The following is a 17,295-nucleotide window of genomic DNA, read 5'->3' on the forward strand; positions in this document are numbered from 1 at the left end:
ATAAAGTTTAACCTTCTGACTTCACTGCTATTCAGCTGAGTCTGTTGATCAGTATAGTCTCCAGGACAAAGTCCCTCTATTGTTGAGAAAAATTGGACATTATTATTGTATGTTGCCATGTATAGCAAGGCCAGGTCAGGATCCTTTTTGATAGAAATGATCGAAGGCCGCATGATTCATTCTGTCCCTTCTGTCTGGGGGGAAAACGAACAATGGAAAAAGCTTCAAATTGAAAATGGCTGACCATCCTTCTGCTGCTTATTCCTCCTAAAAATAGTACCTAGTGACATTGGAGTCACAGTCTCAAACTAAAGATACACAGCTTGTCATAGCTGTTGTAAACTGTAGTGTGAAATAATGTTAATTAGTGTTAATTAGTGTTAATGCTAATTATGTGAGGAAACTAAACACTCCGCTAACCCATTTCAGCCTTTACCCGTGAAAATATGGTTAGAGGTTCATATCTCTTTTTCTTTCTTTGGAACCTGCCTACACGGATCCATTTCTCAATTTTAACAGCTACAGAAAATAAAGCAAAACAAAAGGTCATCTCTGGTCGATTTTAAAGAGACGAGGGGGGACACTGTGGGTCAATGGGTACAAAGAGTCCATTTTAAAAAACTCTCCACCAGTTTAAGACTAGTAAGGAAAGTGCTAAATCAACCTAACTTAGAGAAAAACCTTATCCATCCATCCATTCATTCATTCACTGGCTTTACTAGAGCTTATCCCAGCACACACTGCACTGTGCACCGTATTAGCATGTCAGAAAGAGCTAATTGTGTCATTATTTGACTGAACTGACACATTTTTGATTTGCTTTTTTTATTTGATCAGCTCAAAAAAAAGCTATCCATCCCATCCATCCATCCATTCGCTTCCGCTTATCCTTTTTCAGGGTCGCGGGGGGTGCTGGAGCCAATCCCAGCTGTCATAGGGCGAGAGGCGGGGTGCACCCTGGACAGGTCGCCAGTCTGTCGCAGGGCTTCAAAAAAAGCTATCAAACAAAATGTGTATTTTCATATATATCATTAGTTATTAGTTAGAAAAGTCTTACATAACAGCTGACTGAAGTTTGGTCCGTTTACAGCATCCTGCCATGCGATTGCTTTTGTCCCTAACCAACGGGAACCCTCACATGAACTTTTATCAAGTGGAAAAAGGTTAGCGTTCACCCTCCAGCTTCACTGTTTATATCATGCTAACATAGCTGTGCCGCTAGCAATCACGTAGCACATCACTATATACCAGCTAGTTCACCTTCAGTAACCCTACAAACATCACTGCTGTTTACTTTCCTGTCTTCATTTATGTTGGAAGTGATAGCAGAACTGTATGTTTTAATTTGTTTCAGGAATCTCTCAGTCAGAACATGGTTTATTATATTGAGATGGAAACTAGCGAGCTAACTTCCTGCTAACTTCCTGCTAGCTTCGAACTCCGTTAAATTTGATAAATTCTGTTTTCATGGATGCCTGGATGTTAAACTTAATTGTTACACCTTGCAAAGCAGCAACGCTGATCATTTTATTACAGATGAAAGAATTTAGACAGTTTTTAACTCTCAGTGATGCCGCAGTGATCATTTGACTTTGGGATCTGAAGGGGAGCCAGACTGAAGCCAGACACGGCTGATGACGTCAGACTTAAAGACCGGATGGTGGAAAGAAAGAACTCACTATAATATATTAGGATATTAAGATAAGGCTCGTAGTATCCTTAAGTCACACTGTTTTTTGTTTTGTTTTTTTTTCACAGCAGATGAACCAGCTGAAGGCTCTGCCTCCCACTCTACTTTCAGACAGCAGGTAAACCTGCACCCTTGGAATGATCTATTGGGATGATATGAAACTAGTTCTTTAATCTACGATCACTCCAGACTTTGTATATGTATGAAGGATTTTAAATATAATTCAGCATTTAACAGGGGCTGGAGGAAGAGAAGCTAATATGGAAAAACTGTGGTCTTCCTTTCTAGTCATTTTCTGCACTTTGGATCAATTGAAGGCTTTTTATGGAGCTTTTAGAACAGGAATTACAGTAGTCCAGCCTAGAAGTAACGCATTTGTCAGCATCACTCTGGCTGAAGAAAAAACAGTCCTAGATATTGTTTAAATGACATATCCTGCTCAGTAACGACTCCAGCACCATAGTAGTTAATCCAATATAATAACATCCAGACACCATGACAGGCAATTAAAAGGAGATTGGATGTTTGACGAGAATACTCACTTGCTGGGCCCATTGCATCTTTAACACACTGATTTCAAAATGTTACACTTTCAGTTGCTATAGTATTTTCTGCTTCAGCAGTTTACACTGATGTGTTTCAGGTAGGGGGTGCTGTGGGGATCTCTGTATGAGTTGGGTAGCTGTAAGACTCACACATGTTATGCATGTTTTAAAATGATGATGGTCTTTAACATGAAGTAAAAGGCTTGGTCTCTGAAAGCATAATCATCTAAGAAACACAGCAACACTGCGCCTGCATCTCAGTCTTTATCAGAGGCCCCTCAAACTCTGTTACTTCCTGGCAAAACCAGCCACGATCTGATAGGAAGCATGACACAGTTTACACACACGCCGCCCAAGAGCAGTTCTGCAATGTGTGTTTTAAAAGCTACAAACTGTCTCCAGTGTTATAGTCATTTATCCTGCAGCCTGTTGATTTTGATAATCAGCTAAACTTTTTAAGGATCGATTAAGAAATTTGAAAAATCACTTTTTGCATTGGCATTTTCATGTCAAGTTGCACTTCTGTTTAAAGGTGTGATGACCGTACTGGGGCACAACTGAACCCATGTAATCTAAGATCTGAGCTTAGGTCTTAGATTGCAATAACAGGGGCTTCATTGTAGCCTGAAGACTAAATTTTTGCAGGGAAGACTAAAAGTAGCCAGACTATCAAGTTTACTGGAATTGCACAGTCTTTGTTTTTGTCTTGTATATTGTATTTCCATGCGTGTTTACATATTTCAATACAATCTTTCCCTCATTTCCCTTTTTCTTAATATAAATCAATGTGTGGTGGCTCAGGGGTTTTGCACTGTACCATAACTGATTAAGGAATAGGACCAAAACACAGAATTATCGATGAGTTTTTAACTGGACTGACACCAGCAACAGAAAGCCTTATTGCAAACAAGAACTGTTCATCCTTAAATTGGATGGGAAATTGGAGGTATCATTATTTTCATTAGTTTAAGATTGAATTTAGTGTCTTGTAGAAAACAATTTTATTATTTCTGTGGAAAAAGAAATTATTTTTGGACTAAAACAGTGTTTCCCTCACACTTTAAGTATTAAGATATAAATCTTTTTGTATTTCTTATCATGTCCCCAGTCCATTTTTGTATCAAAAGCTTCGAGTTAAGCCACCGTGTTGTGTTTTACAAACGGAGTCTTTCTTTTAAAAGTATCCACAAATTACTTAAAAGCTATTTTTTTTAAAGAACTTACTACTAAAACTCTCTGACAATTTAAGGGGAATAGTACCCTTTTCACCTTGTTCGCAAGAGTACATGCATGCAATAATTTGAAATATTGTGAAATCTTGATGAAAAACCACACATCACCACAGATGAAACAAAGCCAAGGGATGAAATTGGGGAGCAGACTAGTTGAGTCTGAGGGATTCAGCTCACATTTGCTCAACTAACATTAATATTTATCATTTGCAGAAAACTGTGCTCGTGTATATTTGCTTTTTAAATAAATTCCTATAGAGTGAGTTCAGCTTACCCTCACTATGTAATCATACCATGAGATAATTGATAGAGCCAGTAAATAAAGAAACGAATAACATGAACCGTGTTAAATATATGATGAGCGATGAATGTGAAGACTTTATAGCTACAGAATACATGTTTTCATGTATATCAGTGGGTACACTGGCATCATCCCACATAATGATGAAGGAGGAGAGAGGTGCTTTGAACACCGTGAATCTCACACTACCCCTGGCTCTTTTCAAGGGGAGGTGACGATTGCTTGGCTTGTCAGCCTCCAATCCTGCCAAGCGCTCGACAGACCAAAGGTATGGACGGTTCACAAACAGAATTTTTAAATCTAGCCTGGATCAAAGGGCTGAATAGGAAATCACAATCAACTGGTAAGAATGTCAATGAACTGCATAATCCACAGCTATCGGAGAAGACAACAGCAGGAGGTTTGGGAAAAGCGAGACAAAGTTTATTTCACTTTTGTCTCGAAAGAAAGGTTTATTTCTCGTTAAAAATACTTTAATTTGTCGGCGCCCTTTCTTCCGCAGTCCACCTGTGACGTCCACAAAGTCGCACTGATTCAGCAAAACGTATATATATCCCATCTTTCTTTCTTTGTGTTTATCTAGATGCTGAAACGCTTTCACTACAGGGCTCTGAGATGTTATCTGCAACAACTGCTCATAATTTCAGCTTTCGACTGATAACAAGCCATAAAAGCAGTAGGACAGATAAGCCTTGTGGCTGTTGTGAAGCACAGAAGGCAGGTGGACACAACCATGCCAGGTCAAACTGCAGAAGGTTGGGTCCAGCACCAGATGGTTTGTCTTGATCAGAACACTTGACTGAGAAAGTCCCACAGCTGCCTCAACAAACCCAAAGAAAGAAGGCGGCCTGCCAGAATAGCAGAATAACTAACTGTTGTTAGTTCAGTTCCTGAAAATAAAATATTCTGGAATTTCTTTGTAAGTAACAATTGAGATGGTGTTTTCCAATAAATGTAAGCTGTAATTGTATTAGAAAAATGCTCCTTTTTTCACGAGTGAAAGTCCCAGCTTTATGAGGTTATAAATGTGTTCCAGGGCTTTAACTCATCCTCTCTGAAAGTGCACTCTTCTCTCCTTTAGCAGGCACACTTACCTATTTTATCCAGCCTACATTTTGAGCCTTGACAACACGAAAGCTCTAATTGTCACAGAAGAACTGTGTTAATTTCTTTCATTTTGATGGTGGTTTGGTCCCGTGTTTGAGAAACCTGTGGCCATTCATTCAACAGTGTATCTACAAGTGTCAAAGCCACTGTTACAGTTGGTGGTGCTACACTATGTGTGCTGTGTATTGACATAACAGTGCAGTTTGAGTTAGACCTTGTCAGATACAACAGACAATTGAATTCTCCAGCTCAGCTTGCACCTAGAGAAAAGCACAACTGCAAAGTCAGCTTTAAAAAAAGCGTGAAAGAAGTGTGTGATGAAATCCCACTGTGCACACTCCCTGAGACGCAACAGTAGTTGCAGTATTTTTTTGTTTTTGAATCTTGTTTTAGCCATTGATATAAACGTCTTGTTTTTTCTTTTTTTTTTTAATTCAATTATTAATTTTTATTGTTTTTTTACAAGAGAAACTTTGTCAAAGCAACAACTACAGAAACTCTCTCAACATTTTAAAACTGGATATTTACCACACAGAGAGCAGCATATATGACAAGATATGAAACAGCAGTAGCTGACATTAACAAACATCTCTAATGTGAAAGATAAAATTCGCGTTTTAGTAACCGACTCTTGGATAGAAGATTATGAAAGTTGCCTGTAGAGTTAAATAGGTTTTTTTCTTTTTCAAACTGAGACGCTGCGCTCCAGCACGACAAAACAGTTAGAGAAGGCTCAGTGGAGTAGCTTTTGTTGATTATAATGCCAATACAGCCTCATGTACTAACTGCTTCAATCTACAGTATTAACAGCTGAAGGCTGTTCTGTGGACACCTTTGTGTGTACCTAGTTGCTTCAATGTAAATAGTTCTTTTGGCATAAATATCTTTCTTCAATAGTCTTTTGTGATTACCAGCTGTGCAAAGCTTGCATTAGAATGCAACACACTGCCCTTTGTGGTCCCAGGACCCTTCGCTAATGCCCCGCAACTTTTGTATGGCAAACCCAGAAAGACGGCATTAGTAAGCATCCCTCTTCATCTTCCATTGGTTTGTTTAAAAGACTTTATAGATTATAAATCCAGTGCAATACTGAATAAATACAAAATCATTTATTTTGATACTGTGTCAAGCAGTGCCTAATAATGGATTGTGTGCATTTTGCAATTATGCAGTTTTCTATTAATTAGTAAATTGCATAGGTTTTCTATAATGTGACATAGCTGATTGATGACTATTGTGCGTATTACTGTTTCTTGCACTTTCTTGTGCCTATTTATATACATTACAGACTTCTTTGACCCTCATTTCAGTCCACTGGCTGTCCCTTTTTACTGCCAACACCCTTCAAACCTCTTTTCTGCTTTGTCCCTTTCTCCATCATTACAGGAGCCACAGGAGGGGTGATGAAGCTATAAAGCCTCATTGAGATCTTGCCCCCAACCTCAGTCTCATATCTCAGATTCCTCCCTGCAAAAATTCCTGGCTTATGGCTATCATTGATTCTCAATCACACCTCTGTTCATCCTTTTGCGTTTCCTCCTCCGGACCCATCACGTTCAGCCTTTTTATTTTGTTTGGACAGAGTTGAAGATAGATATGTACATACATTTATTAGCGCTCGTCAATCCTTCATGATATTAACACATATGTCATAAATCGTATAAAATGATGGTATCAATATTCTCACCAATGAGAATGTTCAAAGCCGCAGAATCCACCTCTGCCGTTAAATCAGCCTTTATTATTTATCCGCTCACATCATTCGTCATGTAATCCTTCATGTCCTCGGAGACAGCGGTTATACTTTGCTGCCTAGAGAATTTTTGATTCCCTGACCAGTAGAGTGTTTTCCTTATCTGGAATCGCCCTATGTGATAAAGGAGGCAGTGGCTGTGGAAGGCTTCAAATTAAACTCATAGCCTATCAATTCTCATTGTCAAGTGACTAAAATTAGTACTATGTAGCTCACCAGCACCAGGTTTTAGTCCTACCCCAGCCCAAACATCTCTGATAGAGAAACAAGCCCGTGTGAAGCCAGTGTTACCTCAAAGATTCCTGGCTGCTACACCGGCACACTATCTGTAAGAGTGCGCATTTGGCTCACTGTGACTCTTTCAGCAGTGTGTGTGTGTGTGCGTGCGTGTGTGTGTGATTATCTTTCCTCTCTCTCAGACACCACTCTGATGTAGACTTTCTACCTAGGAGTGGTTACTTTGGGGATGTTTATACTTGCCAACTATCCACCCCACTTTATTTTCTCCTTTTTTTAAAAACCCTGAAACACATTCCTTAATTTCAACATCACAGTCCATTTAACCATTTTAGGATCTACATTGATTCCAGCCTTACAGATCCTTCTTTGACTTGGCTTTCTCTGTGAGCACCGGAACCAATAGGTGGCAATGTTGGTCAATCGGTTTAACAAGTCATCATGTCAGTCAGTCCATCCAGCAGTGATCTCTGCAATATACAGGAGGGAAACATAAACCATTCACAGAGGATTCACTGGCTCTTTTCTGCTTGCTGGTTTGGATATGATTTCCTTTCCTCCTTAGAATAAGATTTTTCATTTTTCGGTGTATGCAGCATTCTTTATAATAACAAAGACACAGGCAGTGTTCAGTTATACTGAAGGGCTGACAGAAGTAAATATGAGGAAGTGGTCTCGGAGAGGCTGAATCAATTGTGGGAGGAGGAATTAATGCTGGGGACAAGATAGTGCAAATCCAGCTTCAAGGGATTTCAATCAACACTTGGACTGAGCCTAAAGCATACTTGGTCTGGCCTTGTTTGTAGAAGAACAACAGTCACCAGCCCACATCAGACTTGTCAGTAGCACAGTCCAAAAAATGCCCCATTCTGCAAATATCTTAAACTGGGCCATATTTGAGCTAAGTGTCACAGGAATCAGAGTATGTTTTTAGATGCTAGTACTTACAGACAAGTGACAATTTAAAAGAAAACAAAACAAAAACAGATTTCTGGCCCCAACAATGAGAGAATCTGGTTGGCTATTGATCCAAAATTGTTCTGAGTGATTACTTTTATCCTGTGATGAATCATTTCTAGCCTAATGGGAGTGGTCTATTGCAATCACAGCATCCACAGGAGTCACTGAAAAACCTTACCGTACACTCTGTAATAAACCTCAACCCAGCTGAGCACCCATGGAAGATTTCTGATTGTGTTTAACAGTCCTCTCCACTCCAATCACTGAAATGCCAAATATATAAACATCTTTTTGAGGAAAATGATCTATCCTTTCAATATCCTCCAGTTCCAGACACTTATAAAATCAATGGCATGGCACACTGAAACAGTTCCAGCAGCACATGGTGGCCTAAAACCATGACAAAACCATTAATGAGACACTTTATTTTTTACTTCAAACTGTAAATTTAGCTTGTAATATCATAGTTTAGAATAGTTCTAACAGATAAGACATTTATTATATAGTCAAAATGATATATTTTTACTATACTGTATAAATATTTAACTCACTGAACAACTGGCATTGTAGTTCTTCTTTTAACAGGGCAAAAAAGGGCATCTGAAAAGTCAGCAATAATAAAAGCAGCCACATGAAATAGTGAAATATAAATATAATATAAGGTTACATAAACATAATGCAGGCACAATTTGTACATATTTAAAAGTCGTTAGGTTAAATATTTTAAGATACTGAATACAGTACGTCATGTTGCCTACCTACACACATGTATATCAAGATAGCATGACAAAACATTCAAAGATTAGGCCCCGCCACATAAGCCTGGAGAACTGTGGGTGACCATTTGGGAATCATCACAAGGGAAAAATGTACATGCTCCAACCAGTTGGTGAGTGGCTGCTGAAGACTGTTTCTAGTCACTTTGAAATAGAATGGAAATGCATTCCTTGCAATTGCTTTGGATACCTAACAGTAGCTACAGTTGCAATTAGTTTGCATGAAGATGCCAACTTGTCTGCAAACACCTCCCAAACAACAAGACAACTGGTATTTTAAACATGATCCAAAGTGAAATTTGTACCTTTATTCTTGGCAATGTGTTGGTAAGGCCAACCGTCACTTAAGGTATATTCTTCAATTCTAATTTGTGGTGCACGTTTTCAAAGTTTCATTCCAGCTGGAGGAATAAATGGTGAATACTTGTGAACAAGTTAGCGATTGTTATCAAGGGGTCACCAACCAGTCTCTTGGTCTATGTGACTGAAACCTTGTACTGCAGTCATCGACTGAAGCTGCCATATGTAATTTTGGAAACATGCCATCAAGACAGACTGTTTTGAGGTTGAGGTGTTGCAATCTCCTGCAGTGGAGGATTTATTTATTATTATTTTTAACTAGAAGTGCTGTTCAACTTTGAGATTTCATAATGAGTATTAAAGTTAAGTAGCACTCATAGCCGAACGGCAGTAAGTAAATAGTCTTAATTTAAACTGTGGTCCCGCTGTGGTTTCGGAGCCAGTTTCAGAAATGTTAAGAAAAGAAACAAGTTTAACTTCTTGTGTCCTATGTGCCATTGTTTGTGATGAAAAGAGCAAGGTATTACAATCCTAAATAGGCACTCCTCCACAATCCCCTGTAGTCTCATCCGCACATATGGCTGCTGTGAGGTTTCTCATGCTTTACTACTTGCTGCTACTACTGTGGATCAGAGTTCCCTATTCGAATACTTCCGCTTATAATAGGACAGACATAATTTTGCTTACTTTTCCAGTCATATCCTGCCTGTACTTTCTTACTCATCTGCAACAAAAAGTCATACTATCCCATGTGGCCTTGGGGGTAAGCTAATACTTGTAACCTACATTGTGCCATTGTTATATCCGCTGGTAGATCTAAGAAACTAAAAGAAAAATTACCTTCTGAATTCAAGGTCACATCATTATTAATTAATGATCTGATTTTCTTAAAATATTTGCTTATTTATAGTAACTGAGACATGGCTGACCTTGGTAGACTCAGCCAACTTTGCAGAAACACATTTCCACCTGCCTGTTAGACATTTATAGGAGATGTCTTAGGGTCCCATTTCCTTCTTTTTTAATTTTATTTTATAGTCTATTGTGCTGGTCCCCCCACACCCAGCTCTACACACAGGTAAAACAGGTCTCCTGATTCTTTCTTCTGGGTTATGATTGGCCAACTTTGATTTAGTAGATTTCTTTGTGTTAGATCACAGAGCTGCCATTTTTAAAGCGCCATTTAGGACATCAACCTGTCAAAGTACGCTTCATTTTTAATTATGTCTCTGCATCCAGACTCCTTTCTAATTGGTCAACACTACCATTAAATGTTGAATTTTGCCCTTATTTGACATGTACTGTGTCTCAATTCTTTGTATTGCTCCACTGAAATGCAGAACTTGTAAAACCAAGAAATTCTAAATGGTCATATTATTGGAGCCGAAATGGAAACTGATTTCAGACACAATTGTCCACGAAAGTGGTAAAAGATAAAGATTTGCATATTTGTTTGACACAATATCAAATATCATTCAAAGGGCCAGGCTCAGTCAGTCCTTTCAATGGTAGACGTATTTTTTAATGATCTCGTCTCACAGTGTGATAGGAAAGAGCAATTTGTTACCCTTTGGTCTCAAATTGCACCTAATTCACAAATCAAGTTAGCTAATATTACTGCTTTGCTTTCCCAGTTATAAATGATTAACTATTCAGAACTATTTAAAATAGTTTCTAAAAAGAAATTATTTACCCGAGGCTTAAATGCCACCTCGGATAATCAGTTTATTCTATAATTCTTAATATCTCTTTATTTTGCTGATTTACTGGTTCTTTATTACTCAACAACCACAGACCAATTATCTAAGTACCGGCTGGAGAAAGTCAAGTCAGTTCATGTTTTTTAAGAACAGTAATAGTATTTTTAAGAGTTTACAGTTAGGCTTAGAATCTCACCACAACAAAGAGACATCTCTCTGTATGACCTACTTTTAACCACTGACAGACGTAGCTACACACCCCTAGTGCTTTTAGATCTGAGCATTGCTTCTAATAGGATCAGTCATTCCATTTCCCTTAACCACTTATGAACCTGTGTTGTTGTTAAGGGAACTGTCCTACATGTATTACATCCATATCTCACAAACACAACATTTCCAGTTACTATAGAAAATGTCTGTTTCTGTCTAATTCCGTTTTGGTGTTCCTCAAGGCTCTATCATTAACCCACTTGTAATTACAGTATACAATACATGTTTCCACTCAAACAGGTTACTCGGCCCACTCTAAACTAACCCTATCTGTTTACCTGTTCCACAGATGTTGACTGTAGCCAACCTTCCTAAACTAAATAACTTAGATGTCTTAGTCACTGACTTAGTTATTGACCATAACGGTTAAACAACTTGATAGAAATCTTTGTCTTTTTTATGGTGATCTCTGTTTTAATGTTGTGGTGAAAAATATTTTTTCCAGTGATCTTTTTTTAATTAAAAACTATTACTGTAGCACACACTGTACCAACAAAGCAATTAGGCTTTTCACTTACATCAAAAACTTATTAACTACTTATTAGCCTACATGTAAGTTGGTGACTGGGTTTAGTTACTATTACTGGGTTTCTACTAGTGAACAAATGGAAAGCTTCAAACTGTAGATCTCTTGGATGTTTTCATTGCTTTGGATTCTTTTTATATTAAAGTTAAGCATATTGTAACCGTGTTAAGTTTTTTTTTCTTAACACGGTTACAAACAAAGGTTATAAACAAAGTGTATTGATATATATTCCACTAGTAAAGTTAAAATCAGAAAATTTATACAGGTTTTTGAATGTGTTCAAGATACACAGAGAAAGGCCCTAATTGGTTCGCAAGCTGAAACCCAAACTTTGTTGCTATGAGGCAAAATTGCTAACCAGAACATTATATCAAACTAAATTTAAAATTTGAAACAATTTAAATCACAGCAAAACAGCAGAACTTTACTGCATTTTGTGAAATGTCAAATCACTTTTTCCTTGCTTATTCTGTGGGATAGTAAAAGGTTTGGGGTTTGGTTGTGGCAGGAAAATGTCACCAGCTTTTTTTCTTTCTTTCTTTTTCTGATTTTCATAACAGAATCTCAAGGAGTGTCTACTATGGTGGCTCCAGGATTGCATCATTACTTTCTGCAGATGATTTCATTCTGCTCTGGAATGTGAGACTTCACAATGGGCATCTGAAATGAAAGAGTTCAAGGCTTTGTTCAAAAGTGATGAGATGAAACGTGATCAATAGATTTTATTGACTTTGTCAGAATTAAATAGGATACTGTACTATACTCAAGTGTTAAAACACCACACACTTCAAAACAGACATAAACAAACATGTTTGCACTCTGGTGCAAAGAAGAATCTCCTGGACTTCAGTTTTTGTTTCATCTGGCATGCTTGCAAGCTGTAGCTCAGTATTTTATCATTAATTGAGTATAATGTCAAACCGCAGGCTCATTGGCTAATGACTTTTCAATCCCAAAATGTTAACCAGTAAACATACCCTAAATAATCCTTCTTTAAGAAACAAAATATGACCAACATTTACAAAATGTACTAAAATATTTATTCAATTCAACCTATAATGACTGGCAGAGCACTTATACAGTTCAACTCAAAAAGTTATTTTCAAGGGTCTTGTTGCAACAACGCGTACTGCCCCCTGTTGGCTTTTAAAACGAGGGCACGTTGGCCTCACTTTTCTAATCTGGGAGATACATCTATTATATTGTTTATGATAGTCCCATATGCTTTTGCTCAACTTTTAATTATTTGTTTAATTTATTTTTAATGCTCTCAGTTTTGTGTAGACTGATTATTTTCAGAAATTAACACAACTTACTCACATAGAAGTGCAGCTGCCAAAAGGAAATCACTTGTGGTAAGCTTGTGGAGTATTTCCTTACATATATTAACCTAGTTAACTAAAAACCTTATTTATCCAAAAAGTAATTAAAGTGATCTGGGAGTGCAAAATTGTAACTCCTAACTGCAGCACTAACTAAGCCTGTGCCAACCAAAATACCAAAACTTGAGCCTTCAAGACAGTGTTCCAGAAATTAATACATCCATCTTTTATATACAGGGAGGGGGGCTGGGGGCCTTAGGGCCTCAAAAATACTATGACCATCCCTGCTCTTCTGAAGCATTACATACAAGTGGGTGAAATCATCAGTATAGTTTTCAAATGTTCAAAATACAAAAGAAAAACTCTACAAAAGAGACTAACGCCAAGCTAACACCACACACAGGCACCTCCTAACCAACCCTGCAGCAAAACACAGCGTTAAAAACACTTTCCCGCCCTCCAATAGCATATTCTGAGAGCTATTCAATAGGCTGTGAGGCACGTCCATTACAAATAACAGTATTTATCAACACGGGTAATAAATGAATATGGTAAATAGTACCCTCCCTTTCTCGCATCTCATTAAGTGAGTCCCGTTGTAGCAGCTATAGGTGAAGCTGCCTCTATCTCTGCCATACTGAAGCAGGTGTCCAACATGGCGAACGCTCGCAGCGGCTCTCTCGCGACTATTCTCTTTTTATTCATGTCTTCGGCGGCTCTTCACAAAGGTAGGACTTTTCCCGCGGGTGTCTAAATGGAAGTGGCACTTTGTTCTTAGATTTCCGTGGATGTAGATGCGAACGAGTGCAATTTGAACAGCGTTCTGGGCAATTTGTGCTTTTGAGAGCATTCGGACGTTACTGTGCAGTTGTACTGTGATGCTGTTGAGCAATAAGTAACAAAACCTCCCCGTAAAGTTGAATTACTGTGAGGAAATAAGCCGATGCGCGCGTGGATGCATCGGAACCGGCGTTACAGATGCGTTGCCCCTGGAATGCATCACTTTGGTCAGCTCACCATTAGGGTATAGGCTGAATGGCTTTGCCGCTACACAGCTGGCAACTCTTGGGTTTAAAAAAATAAATAAATAAATGCTGATGTGAGAAAATAAATGGCGTGGTGTTTTGGTCGCTTGAGGGATATAAGGATGTATATGTGACATGCTTAAACTGAGGGTTGCTTATGCAGTGCGCTAGCTTTGGTTTACTTGTGTAGCGTGTTCGGAACGCTGTAAACCACAGAAAACAGCGGTGCGTTCAAGTGGAATAGCAGCAGCCCAGACAACGTGCAATCGGAGAAAAAGAAAGCGCAAACTGCTCAAAACTGTGTTCATTTAATGGGAAGAAACAGGAATGATCATGTATTAAAACGTGACTCTCCGCATATTAATAACAGCGGGACTTTATGGAAAATTCAGCACAACGGCCTCACACGAATCAGTAGTTTTTTTCCTCTCTCCCCCCGCGTTTAATCTCTATTTTTCCGAATCTGTTCACTCTCGGCCATCCCGCTGGATGTCGTGTAGAGAGCGCCTAACCCGTTATAAAAGTTGTCTTTTCAAAGAAACAAGTGCCGCTCGTGTATTTTAGCTGAACGCCGAACTGAAAAGCGGTGTCGGAGGAGTCCAGGCGATATCTCAAATCACCGCCTAATGCGCGTAAACTGTTAATGGCAAACAAGGAAAGATTAATTTCACCGAGTTCGCAGTCGCGCTCTGGGCTGTGTTTTCATAACACCGGGACTGGATTTGCTGTGGAGCCATGCATGAAAACATCAAAGCTTTTCGTCCGGGTGTAGTAATCTGAGTCAGAAGCTTTAAAGAAGCGGATAGGATACAGATAAAGCCGGGCGAAAACTGCGACACGATTTCTTTCCTTCTTTCTTTTTTGAACGCTCGGTGATGTTGAGCGCGTAAAGGAAAGCACGGACGTTTATTTAGTAAGAAGAGATAAAGTGCTGGGGCTGTTTATTGCCAGCACGAAGTCCGCGTTGAAAACTGGAGGAGGAGGAGGTAGTGGGGGGGTTGTCGTGAGCTACTGGGAAATACACGCTCCGTTTCGGGGGTTATTTATCCTTGGACAGTGATACGCTGAAGCTGTGGTGAAAGCACTTGCTTTGCCGCTTCCACCACCGGCGGTAGTAATGTATTTACATCAAGCCAATTATGTAATGAATCATTACTAACTTAAAGTTAGTGCGAGGCTGTTCGTCTGCAGATCATAACCCCTTTTTATGCTGAGTGCCGAGCCTCGGGGTGGGGGTGAAAATGACGGGAGTGCAGATGTCCTCGTTTGTCACATTGTGGATTATCCACAAGGCTTAATCTACTTTTTGTTTTTTTAACCCCTTTTTTAAATGAATCAATGTTTTTTTGTTTTCTCAAGTCAGTAAAAAGCAAACAACAAAGCAAACAAGGCTGTTGCTGTCCTTTGCTGGACAGTGGGCAGTGCTGTTACCTTCATTGAAATGGCTCCAGTGATTTCAAACAAAGCTCAGGGCGTACTTGCACAAAGCATATCAATTATTTACCCCGAGCAGAATACTGTAAGCTCTCATTGTGGTTAAGCATTAAAGAGTGGTGATTTCTACAATGTAGACAGTCTAATAGAAGGCTAATAGAAGGCTGCATCAATTCATTCACAGGTTGGACTCAGACTGCTGGGAAATCACCTCTTGTTCTATAAGAAAAGATTTAGAAGATGGTACCAATCTCTGTGCTCCACTCTCACATCATTTCTTGTTTTCTTGGCAAACCAATGTACTTCCAAAGATAGCTTTTCATGCTGTGAAGTAAATAAAAGTTATAACTTGAGTCGGAATAAGTTATTTCAGGGGAATGAAACAGTAAACAGATATTTAGTAGGCATCATTTTTAAGTTGTGCTCATAGTATTTATCCAAATTCTTTGCTGTTCATATAAGTGGATTTTTTTCTTTAATTTAATGGTACTTTTTTAGAAGATAATAGGTGCTAACTGAGTATTTTCTCGCTTTCCTGCACTTTCAGGAAAGTGAGAAAGGTGTTATTTTACTATGATGCGTATCCTGAGTGAAACATCAGCGATAATCATGCAGTCCTGTAGTAATTAACAGTTCCAAGCAGATGCACATGTTGTATCCTGCTGTAATTTATGCATTTTTCCATTTCTCTGCATTTATACAGCTCCTTTGTGATTCTGCACAGAAGTGTTTAGTAAGGCCAGTTGTAGTGCAGATTACAGGTTTAGAACACCCGCGCACGGTGCTTTACAGGTGTTTATTAAAGAGCGCAGACGCAGCACACCCTGACCGTAAGCCTGCTGAGACTTGAAAACATGGTTAGGCAATCCTTCACTTATAGTAAGACGTGTCGCTGTTTTCATTTTTGCAAAGTTATGCAACTGTGTCGTAGCGCAGGTGAGAGCGGGGACTGGTATGTGTGTTTGAATGCAGGAAAAGTGCTTGTTAACATGACTTCTCTTGAATGTCACCACGTGTTCAGGCTTGGGTAATGATTATGTTAGGATAAGAGCATTAGTCGTGTCTGTTTTAAAGGTTCAGTCTCACTAACTGCTGATGGAAAACTGACAGGAGGAGATTAGGTTGTGGCTTGCTGCTTTGTCATAGCGAAACACAAGGTAGAATAAATATTTTATGCTTAACTTAAAAGGTCTTTTTTTAGCATACTGTATCAAAAATCCAAGTGATTTACTGCCCTAATGTGATGCTTGACAGATTATTCCAAACTAAACTAATATCAGGGATAATAAATGAAATAGCAAGGATGTAGTTTAGTGGGATTCTCTAATACGCAATAGTGTAGCTGAAAAAGAATCTCATTTCAGTAGTTTTAGGCTGTAGTGTGGATTTGAATACAACCTAAACCTGGGATGCCTTTCATTTGACAGCTCATTTAAGATGTTATCTCCGTGCACCCTGCCACTGAACCTGTTGTGCTCCTTACAAAAGATTTATTGGTCGCGTTAGAAAAGCATTTTCATTGTTGTCTCCACTTTAGATTGACCTGAAGGCACAAAGTGAGAAGCTGTTGCATGATTAACACCGAAGTTTACATCTTTCTAGCAGTTGCTGCGCTAATCTAAGCGTTGTGATTAGCAGTGAAGCATGTCTCTGTTAACCTTGAGTAGGCTCGATGCACTAATAAGTGTTTTGGGTATTTTGGTCCAAAAGTTAAGACGTGCAAAAGAATAAAATCGTATTTTATTGGTGGATATGTTGAATCGATGACTAGCATTAGCTCTACAAACAAACAAAAAAAACTCATGATCACCTTCACTGTTTAAAAATAAAACAAAACGAGGAGCTGTACTGGTGCTGGGATGACTGCAGAGTTTCATTATAGATGCTCAACATGATGCACTTAGCCCAAGCCCTACCTGCTTTTACAGCCTAGACAGAATTACTTAACCGAACAATTTAATTATTTCTTAAAAAAAACCCAAACTTTTTGTACGAAATTTGTCATGTGTGTTATTACCTCCAACTGGCTACGGTTTGTTTCACTTACAAAGAAAAGCTGCATCACGCACAAATGAATCATACAGTGTGGTTTGGCTCAGAGTCAAGCTGGTAGAAGC

At 38.8% G+C, this 17,295-nt stretch overlaps 1 protein-coding gene and 1 long non-coding RNA gene across 6 annotated transcripts in view; both read left to right on the forward strand.

Annotated features, from left to right (window-relative positions):
- Positions 1-955: 955 nt before the first annotated feature.
- On the forward strand, positions 956-4,610 carry LOC102787616 (uncharacterized). The gene is made up of 3 exons (XR_436710.1): positions 956-1,163; positions 1,759-1,808; positions 4,352-4,610. It is a non-coding gene; the product is annotated as an uncharacterized LOC102787616 (long non-coding RNA).
- Positions 4,611-13,294: 8,684 nt separating this feature from the next.
- cadm1a (cell adhesion molecule 1a) overlaps positions 13,295-17,295 on the forward strand; it is a 471,405-nt gene continuing 467,404 nt past the window's right edge. For 4 of the 5 annotated variants that reach the window (XM_006785090.3, XM_006785091.3, XM_006785093.3 and 1 more), the window contains exon 1: positions 13,295-13,447. In XM_006785090.3, the coding sequence (XP_006785153.2) occupies positions 13,375-13,447 (73 nt within the window). In that variant the 5' untranslated portion in view covers positions 13,295-13,374. The remainder of the gene's footprint in view (positions 13,448-17,295) is intronic. The other variant, XM_035905320.2, reaches the window with a different exon arrangement.

This window comes from Neolamprologus brichardi, chromosome 10, assembly GCF_056152115.1.
Source record: "Neolamprologus brichardi isolate AB-2024 chromosome 10, ASM5615211v1, whole genome shotgun sequence".
Classification (NCBI taxonomy): Eukaryota; Metazoa; Chordata; class Actinopteri; order Cichliformes; family Cichlidae; genus Neolamprologus; species Neolamprologus brichardi.